At 40.0% G+C, this 24,621-nt stretch overlaps 1 protein-coding gene across 5 annotated transcripts in view; it reads right to left on the minus strand.

The window, feature by feature from the left end:
- Positions 1 to 618: 618 nt before the first annotated feature.
- SGK1 (serum/glucocorticoid regulated kinase 1) overlaps positions 619 to 24,621 on the minus strand; it is a 164,202-nt gene continuing 140,199 nt past the window's right edge. Inside the window, exons 1-12 of one of the 5 annotated variants that reach the window (XM_044677030.1) lie at positions 9,782 to 9,938; positions 5,960 to 6,035; positions 5,482 to 5,557; positions 5,121 to 5,225; positions 4,938 to 5,021; positions 4,701 to 4,832; positions 4,306 to 4,418; positions 3,876 to 3,999; positions 3,361 to 3,456; positions 2,780 to 2,935; positions 2,558 to 2,647; positions 619 to 1,805 (exon numbers count right to left, since the gene is read on the minus strand). In XM_044677030.1, coding sequence (XP_044532965.1) covers positions 1,638 to 1,805; positions 2,558 to 2,647; positions 2,780 to 2,935; positions 3,361 to 3,456; positions 3,876 to 3,999; positions 4,306 to 4,418; positions 4,701 to 4,832; positions 4,938 to 5,021; positions 5,121 to 5,225; positions 5,482 to 5,557; positions 5,960 to 6,035; positions 9,782 to 9,815 — 1,254 coding nt within the window. In that variant the 5' untranslated portion in view covers positions 9,816 to 9,938 and the 3' untranslated portion in view covers positions 619 to 1,637. Of the gene's footprint in view, positions 1,806 to 2,557; positions 2,648 to 2,779; positions 2,936 to 3,360; positions 3,457 to 3,875; positions 4,000 to 4,305; positions 4,419 to 4,700; positions 4,833 to 4,937; positions 5,022 to 5,120; positions 5,226 to 5,481; positions 5,558 to 5,959; positions 6,036 to 6,160; positions 6,318 to 7,662; positions 9,728 to 9,781; positions 9,939 to 24,621 lie in introns of those variants that run through there. The other 4 variants (XM_044677027.1, XM_044677028.1, XM_044677026.1 and 1 more) reach the window with 4 other exon arrangements.

Below are 24,621 nucleotides of genomic sequence, written 5' to 3' on the forward strand. Positions count from 1 at the left end.
TGCATCCAACCACCCTAGTCCCCATTTAGTTCTTTAAGCAATCTTTAATGTATAATAAAGTTGTCATTAATGTGTTTATATATTCCTTGTATCTTTCATTGTGTGTAATTAAGATCGCTGACTTCTTGCTCTAGGTCACTACAAATTTCATGGATTCCCAACAAGTAACTGAAGGTTCTCATACTTTGTAAATATTAGTCTTTATAATTGCATGCTACTTAAGGGCAAGAACATGGGCCACACCTTGACTAGGATAAAAAATATGCAAGACAAATAAGAGGGAATAGCAAGTAATAGACACTTGTGGAATCCCTCCCCACAAAATGAGGAGCATTGAAAGGAATGTTTGCTACAAATTTGCATGGGACAGCCAGGAATAGCTGAGAGGCTGGCCTATACCTCATCTTTCACTAGGGGAGAACTAATTCGCCCTTTTGGACCTGTGGCTGCCAACAGAATAACTGGGCTCCTGAGACCATGTCTAACCCAACTACCTAACTGGCAAATCAGCCTACCATGAAGATCTTGGAAAAAAAATGTTGCAAAATAATACACAACAGAGCTTATAGAAATATTTTTAAAGATTTTACTGCAAACCAATTGCCCACACAAAAAAAGTTGTGTGGTAAGGGAAGGGGGTTGTACATATTATAACCATGTTAATCACGGTACATTACAATGATGGTATACATTACATGTAAGTCTGTAAGTTTAAATATACAACTAGTGTCATAACACATTGTACAGACCTTTCTTTACACAATACATACAACAAAAACCATAAATAATGCCCATTTTACAGGTGACATTTTAAAACAAACAATGAAACAAACCAACATCTTTGACCGACTGCAACTGGGGCATTGGTCCATAAAAACCCTTTCTAAAAATAGAAATATTTGTAGCAGCAATGCTTTCTTCAAGCATCTGGGTCCAAGTCATTGCAAGACCATTTTCAATAAATTTTAGTTATTAACTATATATATATATATCTTACAAAAACAGTCTACACATAAATTTATCTTCCAAATATGGAAGAATCAAACAATGTCCCACATTGTAGTGTCCTGCAAGTGTCACATTGAAGCTTATAACTAAATCCATCTGTAGTAAGCATACCGCACACATACATACCATTGTTCACATAGTAAACCCAGAGGGGGAGAAAAAAGATTTAAAAGTTGAAACACTCTGAAATAGGAAAAAAAAGCTTTGGAGCTAACATGGACCTCATCAGATAAAGGCACATTTCATAAAATCTATTATCATAGCCCATACAGATCTTCACAAGAATATTTTCAGTACTCCACCTTCCTTCCTGCAAAAACTCCATGCTGGCTATCCATGACAGCAATATCACGCTTGTTTCAAAGAGATAGCACCACTTTACTTTGGAGGGAAAGAATAAGGAAACGAAAAGCTTGTGACCTCACTGAAAGGAGTATGTGCTCTTCACAAAGCTTTCAGCCAACAGTAGGGTTGAAATTACAGTTGCCAAGCTTCCAGAGATGTGCAAATTTTTTTTTTTTAAAAAAGATGTCTGGTCAGTTGGCAGCTCAGCTGAAGGGCTAAACTAAATGAAACACACACAACAAAACCATCTCAGAACTTCTCTCTCAAAGTCAGCCCAAGAATGTTCACAGGAAAGAATCCATAGGAGGTGCATAGGAGAAACCCAGGAAAGCTTCTGCTGCTTCCTTGACACTGGCAGTGATCAGGATGCTATCTGGGGACTTGCCAATGGAGTTTGGAACAGGCTCTTCTGTAAATTCAGGATCAAAATGTCGAAGATCATTGGGTCCACTCTAGTGGAGGCAAAGAGAAACACAATGGGTTAGGTTTAGGATAGTTGAAGACCTAAGGGATATGTAAAACCACTTAGCATTTTGTTGGTAATTAAGAGCCTAGGTCTACTTTGGACATGTTGGGTATTTATTACCCTGTCCTTAGCCTTAGCCATCTTGGGCTTAGTAGTCCTGGGCAGAGAGAGAGACCAATTGGAAGCAGTGTGATCCAGTGGAAAGTGTGCTATACTGAAGCAAAGGACAAATCCTGGCCCTTCCACTTAATAAATTCCATTCCTCTGGCAAGTTACTTTAATTTCTGGACCCCAATTAATGTAGTCATTTTTTTTTAAGCAGGAGCTGGACTAGATAACTTCTAGTTTCAACTAATTATTTCTAAAACTAGCTCCTTGATACCCTTTCCATATTTTAGAGAGGATCACAAAGCAAGTTTGGGTGAAGCTATTACCCCACTAAGGGCAGAATATTTGATTTGCCAAAAAACCAGAAGGACACAGCTTTTGTTCCAAAATTGTAAGATATATGGTTCATTCAACTACTCTGTCTGTTACTATGTGGCTAAGAGTGAATGAAGAGAAGGTTGGGGATAAGAGATAGAAGCAGCAACTTCCTTTGTTCAAAATTTAACTCATTTTCTAGTTAGAAAAACCCACTAGCACTTTATTTACTAATACTGGTTCCCTTTGACTATGCCCAGGCTAAAGAAAGAAATGCCCTTTGGAGGACTAACTATACTTAGAAGTGATACTCACCACATTTGGGTTAAAAGGAGGAGTAATCTTCTTATTAATGAGATCATCCCAGTTAATAAGGGAGAAGAAGATATGATTCTTAATCTCCATCTGTTGAAAAGAAACACAAAGACTCATTTAGAAAAGCCTAATTCAATCAAGGTAGCATGGTCTAGTGTTCAGTGTTCTTCCCATGAATCCCCACATCCCTCTCCCAACTAGAACTGCAACATTTTGACTTACAAAGTCATCCTTGGCACCAAGCCTTTTTGTCCTATCTTTTTGCAGGAGGCCCTCGAGAAGGTGTCTGGCAGAATTTGTAATATTTGGCTTCAACTGGAGTGGCTTGTTCAGAATGTTGTCATACATCTCAGCTGTGTTTCGACTATAAAAAGGAGGCTTTAAGGGGAAAAAAAAGAATATTATTTCATTGAAAGTTATAGAGAGGTATAATTTAATGATATTGAAAACATAGTGGGTAGTCAGTGTCTATGAGCTGATAATTGAATAAAAAAATTAAAAGGCCATTTATGGGGGGAAAGATACAGGGGAAATTTAAACTATTTTAGAAAAGGAGATCTATAATAAAATTTAAAGGCAATCTATTCAAAAAAGATACAAAATGCTTCAAAATACACCCAACAATCTGCCTTATCAGCCTTTAGTGGCCTTACTGATAAAGGCAGAATATTCTTGGCACGTAGAAAGTGTGTTTGCATAGATTAATTTTAAGCAGAGCACTGGCCAAGAGGTGGGAAAGGCTAGAAGAAAAGCCCAGAAAAGCCCTCCTCAAGGTCTTTTCTATTCATTCATAGGCTACTTACCAGACCATAGAGCATTTCATATAAGACAGCTCCTAGGCACCACCAGTCAACTGTTCGATCATAAGGCTGCTTGTGAAGCACTTCAGGAGCAAGATACTGTAGAAAAACAAAAGATTCATTTTAAATTGAAGTCCTAGGAAACTCCCACAGGGAAGATTGTCTTTAGTTCAAGGAAAAAGTCCTGGAGTAATAAATGGGAGATACTTTTAAAAGTATAAAATTTCTGTTCCTCTAATCCTGCCCTTTTCTCCTGTGCAGCTATGATTTAGACTATGCGATTTCATTGTCCCTTCCAGGGAACAAATAAACTTGGGATTTGTGAAGTGACTTTTACCAATATTCTCTTTTGAGCAGAGAGAAAGTCTTCTAACTTTTTCATGTTTATCAGATATAAGTCCCTTTCAGGTGTACTATCAGTAGTAAGAAAAACACCTGTGAGTATTTTTCCCTTTAATTGTACATTTCTCCTCAGGAAGAAGGGTCTAGGAGGCACTAAACTTAAAGATTCCACCTACCTCAGGGGTGCCGCAGAAGGTGGACGTTGTACCATTGTGTTCAATGTTTTCTTTACAGAGTCCAAAGTCTGTCAGGACAATATGCCCTTGTGAATCCAGCAAAATATTCTCTGGCTTCAAGTCTCTATAAAACAAAAAAATGGAAGAGGCAAACTTAGACTTGAGTTTGGCTTCATAATAAAATCATTTGGCATTTAAAATTCATAACAAAATAGGAATACATGTAGGATACATGTAGAACATGCATGCACACTTAATAAGTTCCTAAGCCAGTATACTGGCCCCCATCATTGAGAAATTATAATTAAGTCCAGTGGTCCTCACTATAGGGATGTACTCTGTAAAGATCATCTACTATTTATCCATAGTAATGTCTATGTTTATGTCAGACCACATGGAATATCATAAGCATAAAATGATTCTCACTTACCTATAAACGATATTCAGAGAGTGCAGATAACCCAGAGCACTGGCAATTTCAGCAGCATAAAATCGAGCCCGGGGTTCCAGGAAGCATCGCTCTCTTTGGAGATGGTAAAACAACTGCAGGAGACAGACAGAACACAGTTAGTTAGGCGCCTGCTGACAAAGCCTGTTAACAATACATTTAATCAGATTTGACATCTACAGCCTAGGAGGACAATGGCAGGAAGTGTCCTAATGATCCACTAGTGATTTGAAACCCGCCAGGTTGGAGGGGGATGCTAAACCAAATCCTATTTAACTTCTCTCAACTGTCTTTTTAAAAATTCTCCCCCAAATGACAAAAAGAGTGAAACTGTATATACAGACTCAGCTCTCTTTCCAAAGACTTTTTCTGCTCACCTCTCCACCATTGATGTAGTCTAGGACAAAGTAGAGCTTGTCTGCAGTCTGGAAGGAAAAATGCAGCCCAACCAGGAAAGGGTGTTTGACATTCTTCAGAAGTACGTTACGCTCTGACATGATATGTTTTTCCTAGAAAAAGGATAATATTTAATGGTGGCATTTTTAAATGCATAAAGACTGTCCCATTTAGTATATGCTACCACATCTCTCCCTCTGGGAAAAAGCTGATTGTACCTCCTTCTTTTTCAGGATTGCTTTTTTCTGAAGAACCTTGACAGCATAGAATTGCTCCTCTGCCTTGTGTCTTGCAAGAAGAACCTGAAATTAGAAAGTAGAAAGATTTGTGCCATGTTGAAAGAGGCTGCCTCCTTCCCCGCCCACCAAGGCTCATGATTGAGGTAGATGGGCAAAATTTACCTTTCCAAAACTGCCTTTTCCAATCACTTTCAAGAAATGAAAGTCAGATGGCTTCGCATGGGGGTTGGATGATGGGCCAAGGTTGATCTGCTGAGATGGACTGGGCTGGGGGAAAAAAAAAGGAAAAACTCAAAACATGTTTGATATGTATCTTGAACATTCTACTCTTTAAAATGCCTCAATTTTCTTTTTAAGTCCACTGACTCAATACTATCACTGTGTTATGGGATGAACTAATGAGGCATTCTTGTCTCTAGGCTAATTTCCAGAAATGCTATTTTTAAACATCAATGTAGGAGGACTCTGTCCCTGACTCATTTACAATTTTCTTCTGGAGATGCATCATAAATAACATACTTACTGGAGGAGAAGGATTGGCATTCATAAGCTCAGGCTCTTGAGGTTGAGAAATTTTCAAAATAGATTGAACTTCAGGGCTGCAGAGGGCAAAGGTAAAAAAAAGAAACATTAGAAAAGTTGGCCACTAGGGGGCATGCCTTATTCACGAATGTGAAAGGCTCAGTATTTTCTTAGATTATGAAATAATTTCAAATGGAAAACCCCCAAATCCATTTCCAGATTAAAAAGAGTAAATTCTTTTATATTAGGTGTTTTGCATGGAGACAGGTCCTGAATTACATAGTTGTTAAAAGTTTAATCCCCAAATCTGGAATACTGAAAAAACTATTTTTAAATTAAAATTACATTTAAAAGGAAAAATGATCCTTCCTTTTTCAGGAAGGCTGTGGGTTTTCAAAAGACTAAAGTTTTTCCTATTACTCCCAAAAAAAAAAATACAGCTCCGTTAAGTTTTATTTTTCCAAAATGCAATGACTTACTGTTTGCAGGCATATGAGTTGCTGGCAATCTTCTGAATAAAATCATTCAGCCCCATCCTCCTCTGTTTCATGAAAGCTGCAAAATAAAAGAAAGAAAAACATGTAAGTGAGCTTCAAAAACCGCTCACACGGGATTCTTTTGTAACTACCTAATGCTCATCAAACCTACAATAAAACTCAACTCCTTTTTCCAACACTCACCAATAAGGATGGCTACCATGCCCCTCATTTTTGAGTAAGTGAGCGTAGCTCCTGAAGCCTCGGTTTTCACCGTCATCTCCACTTGCAGTAAAAGGAGCAAAGGAAAGGAATGCGAGCTGCTGAATGAGTGAGTCCAAAGCTGCGCTCCTCAGACAGCTCTGGGCACCTCTCAAAGTGCTTCTGCTGAGAGCCCTCCCCAGAGGCTCTTATATAGACAGCTCCACCCGGGAAGGGGCGGGGCTATCCAGAACAATGAGGGAGAGGCCAAGCCTCGAGCCTCCCCTCAGCTCCCTAGGCGGCCTCGCCGAACAGTACCTAGTGCGTCCAGCTGGCGCCCGGCCCTAACTCTTTAGTCTGTCCCCTCCCCCTCGTCGGGTCGTCTCTCCCTGCGAGGCTAGTGGGTCCCGGTTTGGGAAGCCGCTGGCTGGGCAGTAGAAACGGCGGCAGGAAAAACCAGAACAGAGAAAGACAGCTCGAGAAGCTGGAGAAAGGCGCAGGGAAGCAGGCAAGCAGCAAGCAGAAACAGAACCCAGAAAGAGAGGGAGACCTCCGGGGGTAAAAAAAAAAAAAAAAAAATAGCTCAAGGAGGCTGCCTGGAGGGCACAACTGTACTAGTCAACTAGGGTTATCTGCCACAATCTGTTCCCCTCAGGCAGAGGAGGGGAAACAGGACCGCAGGGAAGAGGTGGGGGGGAGGAGAAGAGGGCTGGACTGGGGTAATTTTCCACCTTTCATTTATTCCACTAGCTCCAAAAGGAAATCAAAGTTGATGCACCAGAGGCACTTTAAACTGGAGATGTGGTAGTGAGCTTAGGTTTTATTCATGTAGCCACATTTTTTCAGCTCAATTCAGATTGTCCAACAACTTATGCATTGCTACAGGAAATCCTGGCGTCCTTAACCCTTCCTCACATCTGAATATTACTGTACGTACGTACACACACACACACACACACACACACACACACAGTTCTCTGCATTTGGAAATAGGGGTTTGATCAGCCTGGCGTAGTGGATTTACAGCCGAATTTAGAATCTGAGTTCAACTCCTACCCCGGACATCTATGAGAAGCGTGTCACTTAAACTGTTTTTCCAAAACAACCCAGACTAAACTACAGACTAGTTTCTGATCTACCCTCATGCAAAGGAGTTTCCACACCAGGAATACCCACACTGGGGAAACTACAAGTCCATACTAAAAATAGGGAGAGGGAAGGGGGAAGAGTGCAAACCATTTTCTGAGTCTCCTCCAAGTCCCCCTCCTCCTCTGACCCTTAGGTCAACACCTAAAAAGGGATTCTCCGCCCCACGCTGGAGGACCCGAGCCGGGTCAGGAAGAGACCAAGGCACTAGAGTTTAGCCAAATGCCTTCACAAACCCTTTCCTACTAGCAAAGATCCCCTCTCGCCAGTTTCGTCAGCAGCGAAGCAACTAGTGGGAAGAGAAAGAAAGAGCAAGCTGTGGAGCCCCAACCCCAGTCGCCGGCTGTGGGTCCCCTTACCAAGTCCAGTCAGCAGGAAGGACTCGCTCCTTTTCTGAGCCTCAGCTCTCTTTTTGTGGCGAGGCTTAAGCAACGACTCTAGCCGGGCCCTGGTCAGTGTCCCCTGCATCTCTCCCATGGATCCTCCTGCCCCGGGGCGTTCGACACTAACCACTCTGGTTCCCTGGCTAGCTAAAACAGCTGCAGTAACAGCGGCGGCAGCAGCAGAAGACAGCAGCCGGCTCAGCGCACAGCAGCCCCAAGTGATAAGCAAACTCTGACGTTTCCTTGAAGGAGCCGCCGTGACTCAGGCAGAGCAAGATTTCCTGCCCCAAGTCCCAAAACAAACAAATGGCCCTAGTGCACCCGCACAGCCCCGACCCCAGTCGGCTTCCGAAAACGCCTTTTTTGTGCTTTGGGCCAAACCCAAGACTGAAAAATCCCAGAACTTGGAAGAGGAGGAAGGGAGGAAGGAAGGAAAGAAAAGAGGAAGGGGGAGGGAGAGGTCAGGAATGTGTAGGGGAGGGGGCGGAAATAAAATTCAAGTCTGCAGAGAAAAAAAAAAAAAGCACAATCTGCATTTCACTTCCCTCCCCTTCCCCCAGTAGCCACTGGGAACATTCTGTCCGTAAGCATATCATTTCTTTTTTTTTTTTTTAATTGTTGGCCATGCCAAGGACACGTGAAGAGGTGGCATGTTAGAGAAAACGTGGGCATTTGAGGCTTTCCTGTCGTAACTCAGCCTGAGGTCTCCAAGCCAATCAGGGCCCTGCAGGTTACAAATCAATGGCCTTGCATTTATGTGCTCCCAAGCACCTTACAGTAAAGTCAAGACGGCTGGAAGCAAAGTTGCTAGGGATTGCTTACTTCACCGCCATCCCCACTACTTTACCCTAAACCCCTCAGGGAGTCGAGGGGAGGTGTTTTCTTATTACTCTACAGTGTTTTTCTCCATCTCTTTTATCCAAAGAGTGCTCAACGCATATTAATAGATGAGCTGGGTGGCGTATTCCCTCTCATCCTGGAGGGGGAGGGGAGGAGGATAGAAGGTGCATTAGGGAAATTCTATAGCTCTGCAAAGCACAGAGGGTGCAGGCTTGCCTGACACTACCCTGTTAAGATTTAGGAAATGGTCTGTAAGCAACCTAACTACCAGGTGAATGGAAAAAGCCAGCCAGCACAGTGGTTGGCCACTGGGAAAACATGTAGCAGGCAGAGGAGGGGGGAAAAAAGCATCTAAAAGATATACTAAGGGTCTTATGCCTCCATGTTATCTGCCTGCTGTCTGCTTTGTTGGTCCCTGCAAGAGAGACTGCCCTACAATGACCCCATGCCCCACCCCAAGTCAGTTCTGAATTGTAAGCAGAGCTAGACAAGCTTCTAAACATCAGCTGTCAAACCAGGAATAGAAGGTTAAGAGAGGTTTGGGATTTTTCTCCCTGGATTCTTTCCCCCTTCTCCTGTGCTGGGAGGAATTTCTTTTGGCACCTCAGTTTATCCTAATATGATCTCCAGACTAGTCTGCTTACTAAGTGAGTGTCAACTTCATAAAATGGGAGGGAGAGGGACGTGGAGAATCACCTGAATTTCCCTCTCCTGGAAACTGAGGCTAGAAAAATGGACTTAATCTGCCCTCTAAAAACAAAACAAAAAAGATACCGATTGCCTGCAATTTCTGTTTCAACAAGCAAATCTCTCTAAATAAACCAAATAGCACTGGGTTTATACAACATTCAAATCACCAAATTACCTGGTGTTTATTTGACTCCTCATACTTTTAAAACTGCTTAAGCTCCCATGCCTCAACACACAGGTTCTGTCTTTCCTTTTTCCTCCACAAAAATCAACCACATTCAACATGCCCAGCTCCACCTCTAGTTATTGTCATACTCTGAAGAGCAAATCTTGTTCTGGGAAGGGAGATTTTCTTTTGTCTTTAATAAAAAAGCCTCTATTGCCTCCAAGGAACTTTAGTCATAGACTTCCCCTACATGTTCTCTCTGGTGGCTCTTTCACTTGTACCCCTCCCTATCAACAATAAGTAAAATCCCCAAGATAACCAACCATACAGAAAAGAGCTTTCTTCTTCCAGAGGCAAAGAGAGACTTAACCAAAGTTAGAGTAAGAAAAGCAGACCAACCTTTTAAAGGAGATTTTACTGTTTCGTCTTTCATTCTTTTCCAGGAACCGGAATGTAAGGGGGATGAAGAATTTGTTTTCTGGTGGTTTGGGATTGAGCTCCTGTTTTGGCTAGAGAAGCCTCCTTCCTCCAGACTTCTATGGCTGTAGAGCCATAAAACAGGAAGAAACCCAGCTCAGTCTTTGCCCTGTTTATGAACCCCATATTTAAAGGCAATTTGCATACGGGAGAAAGAGCAGGCTGCAAAGTTCAACACTGGGCCGTTCTTCCTGTCCCCCACCCCCTTCTTGTAACATCACCCTGAAAGTTAGAGTCATCAATGTACCAGGTTTATTGCATTCCTGCAAAACACACAAGAAATGTCACTCCTTGATTCTGATTACCATCACAAATCAGCCTAGAAAGAATTCAAAACACTGCCTCATGATACATTCTCTATTTCCCTCAAAGGATCACTGCTCTTGGGGTGTGTGTGTGTGTGTGTGGGGTGTGAATATGACAGTTGGAGGAGGGGGGGTAGTTAGAAGATTTCCAAGGGATGCTGGGGGATGGGGAGGATGAGGTTACTATTTGTTGTTGAGAAAGAAAAGGAAAGTTTGATGGATTTGTCCCCTGCCCCACTCCCTTTTGAAAGTCCCGAAGCTGGAGACAGATGGGCTGACTACACTTATCTTTTAACGGAGGGAGTCCAAGTTGTTGAGACTGGCTTTTCTTCCAACCGGATACCTGAGGGGTGGAGCAGGCGCCCCCCAGTCCAGATCCGGCAACCTACTAAACCCTTCCGAACAGGAAAATGACAGATGCCTAATAGCTGGGGCTGCTGATGGTGAGGGCGTGTGTCTGTGCCTGTGACTAGGGTATAGACTTTGGGTTGCTTCTGCAGCTGCGTTTTAGCTATTCAGCCTATTTTTCCTTCCCTTCGCTGTTCTAATCCTTTTCTCCAGACAAAGTTCTCTTTTGTCATACTAGGAAATATCCTACATATGTAGGATATTTTTCTCTTTCTTCCCCTGCAAAATGACCAGTTTTGATTCAACCAACTGCACTTGTCAAATGAATCCTAGAGGGCGCTCCTGCTCTCTGTAAGTAAGGAGAGTGGCTTTCGCTAGCTCTCCCGGCTGTCCTTGGTGCTTCTTTCCCCTCCTCCACCTTCTCCCAGCGTTACTTATTTCCAAAGTGTCTCACGCTAGATCTTCTGGCCTGGAGAGAAAATAGGCAGTTTTTATTTTATTTTTTAAAATGAATAACCCTTACCTTCCACCTTAGAATCAATACTAAAAGTATTGGTTCCAGGGCAAAAGAATGGTAAGGGCTAGGGCAATGGGGGTTAAGAGACTTATCCAGGATCACACAGTTAGGAAGTTTCTAAGGTCACATTTGCACAAGGGACCTCCCATCACTAGGCCTGGTTCTCAATCCACTGAACTACCCAGCTGCCCTAGGCAGTACTTTTAAAGAATGCTGCTTGTCTGCCTTACTTATTCCACCCCCAATCCCAGTAACTATGTGGTAAAAATCAGCCTCTCTGTATCTGAGGATTGTAAAGGTGAATTCAGAAATCCCAAATGAAAATGATCCACCTCTAAATAAAAAAAAAAAAAATTAAATTACAAATGCACTATTTGGACCAGACTGTCATGAAAAAAAGGTTTGTGTACAATTGAATAAAAATGAAAATAAATATATGAAATTTTAAAAATGTATTTAAAAAATAATACAAATGCAAGGGAGGAAGGGAGTCTTTTCCAGTGTGTTTTTGCTTATTTTTAAGATTATTTTTGGTCCACACTGCATCCACAATTTCTTTTTCCTCAAAATAAAGGATAAAATTATTGCACACATACTTTGCAGGCTATAACTCCTGGATTCCTCATTTAATCAATCAACACACCCTTATTAAGTTCTTAGGACTTAGTTGTCTAGATACTAAATAGTGGGCAAACCAATACTGGAGTAAATTCTACTGAGGGCTATAACACATTTAGAGATAAGTAAAGACAAGATATATATAAATTAAATAAGAAGTGATAGTGGTGAGAGTGAAGGGGAGAGAGCACCAATAACTGAGGGAATCAGGAAGTTCCAAATTAAATTATAAACTCCATGAGATCAGGGCCAATGCCTTATATATGTCTGTATTCCTTCAAAACTCCCTCATCTGTTGAACCTCTTTTTAATAGCCACAACCAAAAATATGTGCCAACCAACAAGCAGAGTCCCAATGTCTAGGGTAAATTCATTTGGGGCACACTTGGAAAGGACGGTCCCTGACTACTTCAAGAGACCTTCCTTTTTTCAACAGTCTCATCCAGAGACCTAATATAAGAAAATAGGGAGATGGCAGTAGTAGACAAATGACTAACCAACAAAATATCTTCAAGGGTTTCCATACTGATTAAGTGTTAGACTTTGTCCCTTCCACCTGTTTGGTTACTGAGGGCAGAACTAGGAACAATGAGTGGAAGTCTGAAAGAGTCAGATTGAGGTTTGCTGTCAAGAAAAAACTTCAAAATATTAAGAATTGTTTTAAAAGGAATGGCAGTGGTGGATTCTTCCTCTGTGGAGATTTGTAAGCAGAGACTAGTTGACCACTTGTTGAATATGTTATGTGTTATATATATAAGGATAGATCAGATTATATTTCCCCTTACTTAATAACTCCAGTGGCTTCCTATATTTGGGGGGGGGGCGGACAGCTAGGTGGTACAGTTGATAGAGTACCATGCCTGAGTTTAAATCTGGACAAAAATACTTTATTAACTGTGGTCCTGGGTAAGTCACTTAACCTATTTGCCTCAGTTTCTTCATCTATAAAATGAGTTGGAGAAGGAAATGGCAAACCTTTTCAGTATCTTTGCTAAGAAAACAACAAATGGGGTCGTGAAGAATCAGACACAAATGAAAAGGCCTAAATAACAACAGTTGTGTGTTGGTCACTGGGAGAGAGGCCAGACTGTCAGGGTAGGAATTAAGGAGACCTGGGAGTGTGGGAAGGATCAACTTTGTTGGAGAGAACAAAGGTATTATGCTGCCCAATAAGGCTCTACCAGAGAGATGTCAATCTGGCAAAAAGTGAATAAGTAAGTGAATGTCACGCCCTCTCAGGGAACTGATGTCGTCCTGGACATTTCCCACCTTGTCCAGAATGCAGTAGAGGGCAAAAGGGGCTTATCCCATTCCTCCTAGAGATATTGCAGAGCAAGACCATTATAATCAATATAGTTCATGTTAAAGGAAGTTAGCAAATCAGTTCATCCTGGACAACTAATAACAAGTTAGTAGTCAAGAAGACATGGTTAATATCTTTAAAACACATTTAAGTGCTATATTGATTGTCATTATACATTTATACTATTATAAACAGAGACAATGAAGAAAATTAAAATGTGGCACAGTAATTAATTTGGTGAAGAGCATATGTGACTGAGTCATTAAAATACATGAAAATACTTTATTTCTAATATGTCAATTACTGAGAGTTTGTTAAGATCACAAAGATTCCATGTCAAAACATAATCCCAGATAATACCTTCTATTTCAAGCAAAGTATAAACCAAGGAAATGTATGCTTGCCAACGCTGTTATCCACTCAAGGAGTAGGTACTTTGTACATCCTTTTGTTAGTGGATGACATGGTTCTATTGCCATCAAGCCCCATACTACTATAGAGCTTCTTTAGTGAGATCCGCAACCACTAAAAAGTAAATAGCCTACAAATCTACACAAGAAAAATCAAGTGGATAAAGAATGACCATTGTCTGGGCTATGACATGCAGTGAAAATGAGCAGCCCATTGACTTAGTCCACTAATCTTGGAGAGGCACTGAAGACAGAACAAGATCCAAAATTAAAAAGGAAAAAGACAGCTGGCTGTAGTACACTTGGAAAATGATAATAATTCCAAAGATCCCAAATTGTTCCCTACCCAAGCAAAGAATAAAAACAACAGTCTCATGCTAGTGTTCTTCTTATGATTCATTGCCAAATTAATACAAATTGTGGAATATCAGAATTTTTAAAGAGTTAAAATAACAGGAGACCCAAAGGGCAAATATATGATGGGTATACATAGGCTGAGATGTGTTCCAACAGTGACATAAGAATACGAGATAAATAAAAGATATCCAGTAAATGTATGATCAGAAAAGGAAGTCTCAAAGGAAAGAGCTTAGTTCCAAGTTGGATTTCATGCCCAAGCTCAGAAATTTAGAGCTTGCTAATAACACTTGTACTTTCCTTCAGAAGATTTTAAAAGTGCAATTAGTTAGCAAGAATTTATTAGTTAATGTGCATACCCTTTGATCCAGTAATACCACTACTAGATCTATATCCCAAAGGGAGAATAAAAAAGGTGAAAGGACCTACTTGTACCAACATTTTTATAGCAGCTCTTTTGATAGTGGCAAAGAATTGGAAATCGAGGGGATGTCCAAAAATTGGAGAATGGCTGAACAAATTGTGGTACGTGTTGGTGATGGAATACCATTGTGCTATAAGAAATGATAAGCAAGATGATTTCAGAAAAACCTGCAAAGTTCTGCAGGAACTGATGCAGAGTGAAAAAAGTAGAACTGAGAGATCATTATACACATTAACAGCATTATTGGACAATGATTATCTGTGAAAACTTGGCTACTTTCAGCAATGCAAATATCTGGGCCAATCCCGAAAGACTTATGACAGGAAATACTATCTATCTCCAGAGAAAGAACTGTTGGAGTCATCTTTAAAATCAGTGCATCTATGGTTTTATTTGGGGTTTTTGGTTACGTATGACATTGATATTACAACAATGACCAACATGGAAGTGTGTTGTGCATAATAATAACAATTAAATTTAAAAAAAGAATTATGGGTTAAAAGAAAAGCTGAGCTTTTTTCCCAGCCTGGTACAGCTCTGAGGATGGTCTCCCTGGCAGCATCTTTTTGTCCTATAGCAGGGTAGTGTCTTAGTGGGGTCTCTTCTTCCCTGATCCCTACCCTCAATTGAACCTATCTGTAAAAAATTGATTGAAACATAGTAGGCACTATATAAATATAGTTCATTCCTTTCCCCTTCTACTGCCTCCTCATGCTGTTAGTGAAACTTGACCAGGGCACTAGTTATAACTTTTTGGAGATTGATTGATCAATCAACAAACTCTTAAGTACTTAATATAGACCAAGCATTGTGCCAGGAGCTTGGGATGAAAAAGAAAAAAAGCCAGCCCCTGCCCTTATGGGAGTTCTAGTTTATTTGAGCAATATAACATACATGCAGATAAGCAAAAGTAAGTCAAATGCAAATGTAACCTGTGGCTTAGGAACCAAGATACTGGGCTTAAATAGACAGGGTCCAAGACTGAAGGTCTGACCCAAAAGGACCTGTATGTCTCTTTGCCTCCTACCTTAACCCAGAGTTTGCTTTCAGAGTAATCTCCAAATTTAGGTGTAGCTCAAGTACTGCTTTTCCCAGCTGTGAGTTGTAAGGTCCCCAACTTCCACATGAGCCTTCAGTGTTTAATATGGATATAGAGTGGCTCAGGGGATAGAGAGCCAGGTCCAGGAAAGGGAGGACCTGGGTTCAAATGTGACCATGTGACCCAGGCTAAAACACTTAATCCCAATTGCCTAACCTATACCACCTTGGAACCAATACTTAGTATCAGTTTTAAGACAGAAGGGAAGGGTTTAAAAAACAAAATATGGATATAGCATATGGAACAGCCTTTGTTTCACTCACCATAGAAAATAAATAAGACTCCAAGGGCTCAGCAAAGGCCCACGAATAAATACAGTTCCCATCCCTTCTCTTAGGCGAAAACACTTTGGGGATGGATAGAACGCTCTTCTGTTCACCTGAACTTGCCCTGCTGGAGCACTTAACTCCAAATTGGATGCCCCGTTATGCAGGAACTCTGTGGCCTATCTTCTTTCTCCAAAAAGCCTATTGCATCAAAGAATTTTCTTGTATTTAACCGAGTGGCCATCTAAGTACTGTACTGGTACACAAAGCACATTTTAAAAGACCTAGAGGAAGATCTCTAGTATAATCTGTACAACCTCTCTATGGAGGATTTATGGAAGGACCCAAATGAGAATTGTACAAGATGCGGAGGCCTGAGTAGGCTTCGATCTACATTCCTGAAGGAAATTGTTTCAAAGATAAGATCACAGATAAAATTGAAGAAAAAAAAAATAATGTTCTACTTATGGCCATTTTGGAATTATTCCCAAAACATTTTCAGGTCGACTTTAACATGAATAATAAATGGGATTTTTATAGTTTTCTAGTCAGAGTGGATTAGAATGACCATGACTATTCTTATCCACAGTATGAAAGTATAGGTTGTTTGGGAATTATGAATAAATGAAAAAATTGTGGCAAGTACTATAAACCCTGAGGGTGCAAATAAAAAAGGTAAAGACAGCGAGCCCTCCAAGAGGTCACCATCTAATAGGACCTGGGTGGGACAGTACATAGAACTGAACTTGAAGTCAGGATGAGCTGAGTTTGAGTCCTACTTTATATCCTTCATGGCCATGGGACCTGTATAAGTCACTTAACTTTTTTCAGTTTGTCTTTACTAGCTGTGTGACCCTGGGCAAATCATTTAACCTCTCCACTTCAGTTTCCTCATCTGCTCCAGAGGCTTCCAGATTGGGACAAACTATTTTCTGTCTCCTCCCCTCACTAGGCTTCCCAACCAGAAATTAATGTAGGCTAATAACATTAAGAGGCTTGCCTCAGTTCACAACAGAGCAGGTCAAGAAGTTGAGGGCTTTGCCAAAACAGATCATAGACTTTGAAACTTCTAATCTTCTACCTTCATCAGCAGACCTCATTGTTAACATTAACTCTGCCTGCATGCATACCCCTCAACTTACCCCATTTTAACCTTTCAGACCATCTCTTTCCTCTCATTACTCAAGCCTTCTCTTTGAGGTTTATTCAACCAAAATTTATCACCCACTCAAGATTCTGGTAGCCATTTTTTCTTGATTTGGTTCAATCTTCTCCACTCCACCCCCCTCCTTCACTATAAGGGCCTTTAATGTATGTTGACATTTCTTCAAATACCCTAACTTCCCCGTTCCTAAGCCATTTACCATCTTACATTTTCTTTTATTTTTTTCAGTCTTTTGACTTTGCTTTAGTATTTCTTGTTTCATGGAGTCTTTGGTTTCTTTTTAGATCACTCTAATATTTGCTGTTTGTTGCATGGGAAGATTTTTTTCACTTCTTATACCAAGCTATTAATTTCTTTTCTAATTTTTTCTTCCATAGATTTCATTCCCCGCCACCTAACTATTTCCTCAAATATTCTCATTTCATTCGTAAAAGCATTTAAATTAAAAAAAATTCTTTCTTCATCTCTTATAGGAATTCTGGTTGAGTTTTTGCTTAAACTGTGATTTTTCTCTGAGGCTTTGCTTGTAGATATTTTTGAGTCATCCTCTTCTTCTGGGTTTGAGTCTTGAGCTACCTTGACATAATAAAAGCACTTTACCATGGGTTTCTTTCTCTCTTTCCTCATTATTCCAAGGTTGTCCTCTGTTACACTTCTCTTGGGAAGGTCCAGACTGGTCCTGTTGCTACTTTCTTGCAGTATTGAGTATTGTATTATTCTAGAATCTCAGGGAAAGGCTGAAGACTTACACAAACTTTCAGTGTTCCTGAAGTTGATCTAGACCAGTGATGGACAAACTATGGGCTGAGGGCCAGATGTGGCCCCCTGAAATGTTCTATCCAGTCAGGTGACATTATTCCTAATCTGACAAATACAATGAGTAGGATACAGTACAATGAAACTTAGAAAGAGCTGCCTTAGAAACAGACTGACAGATGAGCATTTCCTTTCCTTTGGCCCCCTCTTTAAAAAGTTTGCCCATCACTGACTAGTCTGAACTCTACACATTCTTAACCTGTGTTTGATTCTGAGGAAGTGAAGAATGCTCCTGGAAAGCTCTATTGGTTCAGAGTGGCAGAATTTGTATGCTCTCCTTTCATCTGGGATTTCTGTCTTGGTTATCCTACAAATGGAGTTAGATGCTAGAACTGAGATTCTTCTCTGTTCCTGGGGTTTGAGCCACAATGCTGATATTCCTTTCCTGAAATTCTTCTTTTCTCTCCCTTCAATATAACATTTAGAGCCTCCCTAATCTAGAATGCTACTCCCTAGTGCAGGTTCCTTTCTCTGTCAGCCTAGGTCTGTTATCTCTGATGACTCTATGATTCAGAATTAAGGACTAAGGAACAAATGTAAAGGTTAAATTTAGTGGTTGGACTTAAATTATATGAAATAACATGGTTGCCGAAGTTATTATATCTCAATTCAGAAGTTTATTTACAAAATAGAGGGGAAACAATTAAGTAGAAAAGTGTGAGAGAAGTTAGAGAAAATACCTATACTAGTTCTCAGCCAGGAGGGCCAGTAGTGAGTAACTATGAGATGTGGAAGCTAGACTCTTAGGAAACTAGGAAAATAGCCCTTTTCACTCACACAACAAAGTAGTCCAGTAGTCAGAATCTAAGTTGAAGCCACAATGCAAGCCATAGTCTCCAGTGAAATTTCCTCAAAGACTCAATTTCACCAGACTGACTCAGCTGAAGGATTTTGTAGCTTTTATGGTGGTTTCCTGTACCTGCACCTTTTCACAGGGGCCAATCACAGTTCCCAAATTGTCCAGCATTGCCTAGGAGCAGTATCTGTGGGACTGACTTCTCACCTCTAAAGGTGTCAACTCTCCTAGGATTCCCACTTTTCTGACTGTGTGAATTCTTAAAAGAATTCAAAAGTTTCTGGCTGTTTGAGTTAGAAAAAAGGGTGGAGTTCTCCAAGTATCTTACTGGCTTCTCACCAAGCACCAAGTAGGGTGTGAATTCACTAAGTGGTTTTCCAGCTTCTCCACCAAGTTCAAGCTTGTGTTGATTCAATCAAAAGGTAAACAAAGAAGAGTTAATCTTGTCCTCATAATCTAGTGAATCTAGTGAGGTAATAAGTAGGGGTACTTAAGTTATTTTTAACCAAAGTTTTAACTCCAACTAGGCAAAGAGAATAAAGGATTCCCTTTTCACAAGTATCAACTAAGAATAGACAAAAAGAACCAAGAATTTCCTGTCACAGAACCTAACAAAGTTTCTTCCGCCAATGAATCAACATGTATTTCATGAAGTAGTTTAATGTGTTCCAAGTACTAAGCCCAAAAGATACAAATTCAAAAGTAATGACAGTCTCTTTTCTCAAGAATAGAGGGGGAAACCATATGTATAAAAATGTTAGTAAAAATATGAATGTATATATAAAATAGCTATCAAATAAATACAAGTCAATTTTAGGGGAGAGACATTAATAATTCTGCATATTTCTAAATGGTTTCATAAAGGATGAGGTGTTTCTGATTGAGATTTAGTTCCAAGGCAGAAGAGTGGTAAGGGCTAGACAATAAGAGTTAAGTGACTTGTCCAGTGTCACACAGCTAGGAAATGTCTGAGCTCAACTTTGAACCCAAGACCTCCCATCTCCAGGCTTGGTTCTCTATCTACTGAGCTATCTAGCTGTCCTAGAATTGATATTTGAAGGAAATATTCTGAATATTCTGAGGTTGGGAAGATTTGTGCAAATTCAGAGTTGGGAGATAGAATTGGAATTGGATAGCAAAGGTTTGAGACTCAAAAGCAATCAAAGATGTAAAATACTGTTCAAGTCTTAAATCACAAAATAAATGTTGTGTATTATTAGTTTTATTTGCTTTTGATCACTATACTTTCCACCTAGAGATAACTTAATTCCCTGAGGCCTTCTGCTTTTTTCCTACCAAGCTCAAACATTGTTTATCAAGCAGTACAAGGGTATGTTGTTGAATGTTTAACAACCAGGCTAGGAGTGAAGAGGTATGGTATGCACATGTACTGTTTAGTTCAATGTGAATCATTGATACTTAAGTCTAAGCAATTAGCAAAAGTATGAATCAAGCCCTGATTTGTAGTCATTTGACTTCTGAGATATAAATGTTCACCTAGAAAATTTAACAATTAGTTCTTTGTTGTTTATTAGATTCTGGCATACTCCTGGGTATAAAAAAATAACAAGAAGGCTGGAAACCAAAGTTGTAAGGGACTTTAAGTGTCCTCATAAGAAAAGTTTATATTTGTATTGTAGAAGATGGATTTGGGGAAAAGGAGACCAATGTATAAAAAAAAGTGTTGTCTTGGAAAAACCAACGAATTTGGAGGCTGAAGTTTTAGCCTTGAATCTGGAGTCTGTATCACTTTGTACATCTGTGACATTAAAAAGTAAGTAATTTAATTCCACTGGGCCTCAGTTATCTCATCTGACAAAAAGGGGATCTAACTGGGTAACCTAAATCTTTCAGTATTAAATCAACAGTCTGATCGATGAATTTTACAGCATTTTATAAACAGGCATTGTTACTATATGTCTTCCTTGTCTGGAATGCTTTTTGCCATTGCTACCTTCTGGCTTCCCTAAACTCCCTTCAAGTATTAGCTAAAAATCCACTCTCTACAGATAGCTTCTCCTCTTAATCCCAATACCTTCCCTCTGTTAGTTATTTTCCAGTTATCCCACATATAGCTTGTTCTGTGCATAGTTATTTACATGTTGGCTTCTCCATTAGATGAGGAGTTTGAAAACAAGGGCGGTCCTTTATCTTTCTTTGTATCCTAAGTGCTTAGTTGGGTTCCCATTTCACAAGCAGGCATAAACAGATATTTATTGACTGATTAGTTAAATGGTCACAGGAGCAAAAGATCTTAGACTTAAGAGATGGAAGGGACTTTCAAAATCATTGAGTTCAATTTCCTCATTTCACAGAGGAGGAAACTGAGATACTGAGAAGTTATATGATTTACCCCAAATCACACAGACAATGAGTGAATCAGCATTTGAACCTATTGTCTCCAAATCTAGAATTTCTGCCACAACACCCCATGGCTTCCAAGGTATTTTTTAATAAATATTTTATTGAATTAATGTATGCCTAAAGTGGAAGCCAACTGAATAGGAAGTAAAAAAAAAATAGAATCTGAAATAGACTGAGGCTCAAAGAATTTCCTACAATGGAAATTTTCTACCCCTGCCCCGTTAATTACTATAGGTGAAGTTCTTTAGTGTGGACAAGCCTTTGTATAGTTTAATAAGAAGTGCCCTCTAGAACTACCAAAAGAAAAGGGAAATTAGCCCTATTTTCAAGGAGTTTGCAATTCAGTTTATGGAGCCTAGATAAGAACAAAATTTACCTTCCCAAGTCTCTTTCTTTAGAGCTCCGTCCCCTCAGGCATCTTCTTGAAAGTCAAAAATGATCACTGTACAGCTCTCCAGGCTGAAATTAGGGAGGCTCCTGGACTATCTGGGGTCACTTAAGTCTCCAAGAAAGGATTCCCCTCCCCCAAAGTTCTGGTAAATAGTTATCTAGATCTAGTCTTTGTTCAAAGAACTAAAGAGAGAAACCTACTATTTCACAAGGCATTCAGATTGGGAACAGCTTTTAATTGTTAGGAATGAACAATTCCTACTTGTTAGCTGCTTATTCCTCATGGGACCTTGTCTTTGTCAACAAGTCATTTATAGGTTTTCAGTAAACATGTAAACTACCCACAAGATTAACTACTTCTGACTAAACTAGGATGTCTTATCACCAACCTTTAAACTCTCCCTGGGAGGGTTGTGCTTATCTTTTAAAAAAAAAGTTTACTTGGGGATGTGTGGAGTGAAAAAAGAATGTGCTATTCTCACTCTATTAAAAGTTATTAATATCAAAAGGTTGGTGTTCCCCCTCCCCCCCAATTCTTAGCACAGCTATACAGATTTAAGTGAGCCTGTCTGGGAATTGTTCCAGGCAGGGGTCCCAGGCTATGGCCTTTGATCCTTCAGTACTGGTGACCAAATCTTATGTCCCAATGTTGTACCCTTTTGTCTTGAAAGACTCTCCTATTATATCTCTGTATTTGGATTATAGAAGCTTCTAAAGGGAGGTCAACCCCAATGGCTTGAATGATCCTTTCATCAGCCCCTCCTATACAATCCATTTCCAAACTACTCCTCTCTTTGAATCTGTTTCCAACCTCCTGGTCATTTCTTTAAAATACTGATTTGCTTGGCTATATCCATTGTGAAGCTATTCTCCAATTTTTTGAAGATTTTCATTAGCTTGAATATGTTCATCATAAAGCCAATGTAAAACTATTCAACACTCTGTCTCCAACTATTGGAAAATGTTAATGATTAAATGTTAATCCCTTCTAGGAGACTTGATCACATCAGGATTCTCCTATAAATAAGGGATTTTTCTATGAATTTTTGGGCATTTGTCTTGGGTCAATAACTTGAGGCAGCGCCCCATGTTTTCTCTGTAATTTCTTGGGGGTATCTGTCTTGGGACCACGACTTGAGACAGTGCCCCTTCCCCCCATCTCTCAATAAAGCATTATATTTTTAAATGATTGATTTCCATGATCGTATTTTTAAATAAGTGGTAAAAGAGGGTGAATTTTGAAATTCCCAAGGTCCCCTCAATTTCCACTCCACACAGAGGCAGCTAGGTGGCTCAGTAGATAAGAGAGCCAAATCTGGACAGGAGGTCCTGGGTTCAAACATGACCGCAGACATTTTCTGGCTGTGTGACCCTGCCAGTGTCTTGATCTCCATTGTCTTTCCCTTTCCACTATTCTGCCTTGGAACCAATACTTAGGATTGATCCTAACACTGAAGATAAAGGGGTTTCATTTTGTTTGTTTTTTTTTTTTTAAGTTACTTTACTTTAAAAAGTTACTTGACATTAGAGCTAGAAATTAAAAAAAAGGCTAGTTCCTTTCTGTTTTGGCCCCAGTGGGCAGGACAAGGAGTGTATAGTGAAAGATGAATACAAGCAAATTTAGATTTGACTTTAGTGAAAACTTCCTAACAATTAAAGCTTTCCCTAAGCAGAAAGCCTGGAGAGTTAGTGATTTCTTCTAACAGACTGAATAGCCACTTGTTGGGCTTGTGGGAAAGAGTATCCTTTCTCTAGTACATGAATGACATCAAATGCCATCTGAAGGACTAGCCAACTCTGATGTAAATGGATTTCTATGGGCAGTTAGGTGGCCCAGTGAATAGAGTACCCTGTCTGCAATTAGCTATTGACTAGCTGTGTGACTGTGGGCAAGTCACTTCACCCTGTTTGCTTTAGTTACCTTTTCTGTGAAATGAACTGAAGAAGGAAATGGCAAACCACTCCAGTATCTTTGCCAAGAAAATCCTCAATGGGGTCAGAAAGAGTCAAGACACAGCTGAAATGACTGAACAACAAATGGATTTCTAAAGTCAGGCATAGGTGAAGGTGAGGAGGCACTGGGAGAAGCCTAGGAACCTCCCTAATTTATTTAACCTCTTTTTAACTACTCACCTGCCCTTAACTGTTCAAAATAAATGAGTTTGTTGCATCACAGAATAAGTCTCTTAAAACCACCACTGCTTCTGTGGTTTGGGTAGCATGGAATGTAGGATGTTTTTTCATTGGTGGTGACTGTCAGGGGTACATTTTAAAGTTTTAGCCTCATCAAGCCAGAATTCACAAGATTCTAATAAAGAGACATGAAAATCTCTTTTCCAACCCTTTCCACTTCTAGCAGGGAAGTCCACAGATGTTATGGATTTCACAAACTTTGGGACTTTTTCAATGTATTGATCATTGGGATGATTTATTTTTCCTCTTAAAAAACTATTGTTATAATGGATGGCTCTCTGGGAGAGGGAAGTATATTTGGGATAACTATGATGATGTACTAAAACAGAAGATATCAATAAAAGTTTATTTTTAAAAGAACAAAGGACAGAATGCTAATCTCTACTCAGTTTTATTTGCAGAAGTGACATCTGAACTACCAGAATAATAAAGTTGCTGGTCTTTTGTCTCAAGTTAAGGAAGACCAGAAAGCTTCAATTTTCCCAGCACAAATCTCACTCTCTGACCTTATAATTAACCCTCCTCATATAAAAACAGCCAAAGCTTAGGATATCCCTAAGGGCTATTTCCTGTAAATCCTGCCTACAAATTGCAGCAACAAAATTGGAATGACTTGATGGTCTTGGTAACAACTATAACCTTTCTCCCACATGATGGGGATGGGTTTCTCTCTTGTTCCCTCCTGCTCTTTCTCTCTCCCTCCCTCCTCCTCCTCCTCCTCCTCCTCCTCCTCCTCCTCCTCCTCCTCCTCCTCCTCCTCCTCCTTCTTCTTCTTCTTCTTCTCTCTCTCTCTCTCTCTCTCTCTGTCTCTCTCTCTCTGTCTCTCTCTCTCTCTCTCTCTCTCACACACACACACACACACACACACACAGAGTAGGACAGGTGTTATGTGCTAGGGGAGGAGTGGAATGGGGTTGCTAGTGTGGAAAAAAGCAAATATATCAAAACACTTGGCTTCCAATTAAGATCACCACTTTAGAACTGAAAAGAGCCATAGAAATGGTCTCACTGTTCCTTTTTTCAGTAAGAGGAGACTGAGACCCAGAGAGATCAGGGAATTTGCCCAAGGTTACACAGGTAGCAAATGACCCTTAGGAAATTACTTATTTTCTCCCTAAGCAACAAGTTTGGAAAATAAGACAGTCCTTTCTGGAATTCTAAGATGACAATATCATATTCATTGAAAAGAAGTTAATCTGAATTTGATTTCTTTTTTCCCCAAGCAGTAAGTGATCTTAGAGATCTCCTTTTGATTTCAGTGCTTGTCAGTTAATAAATATCTATTAAACACCTACTATAGGTAAGGTGTTTTTTTTTTTAAACCTTTACCTTCTATCTTAGAATAAATACTAAGTATTGGTTCCAAAGTAGAAGAGCAGTAAAGGCTAGGC

This window comes from Gracilinanus agilis, chromosome 4 (genome assembly GCF_016433145.1).
Source record: "Gracilinanus agilis isolate LMUSP501 chromosome 4, AgileGrace, whole genome shotgun sequence".
NCBI classification, from domain to species: domain Eukaryota; kingdom Metazoa; phylum Chordata; class Mammalia; order Didelphimorphia; family Didelphidae; genus Gracilinanus; species Gracilinanus agilis.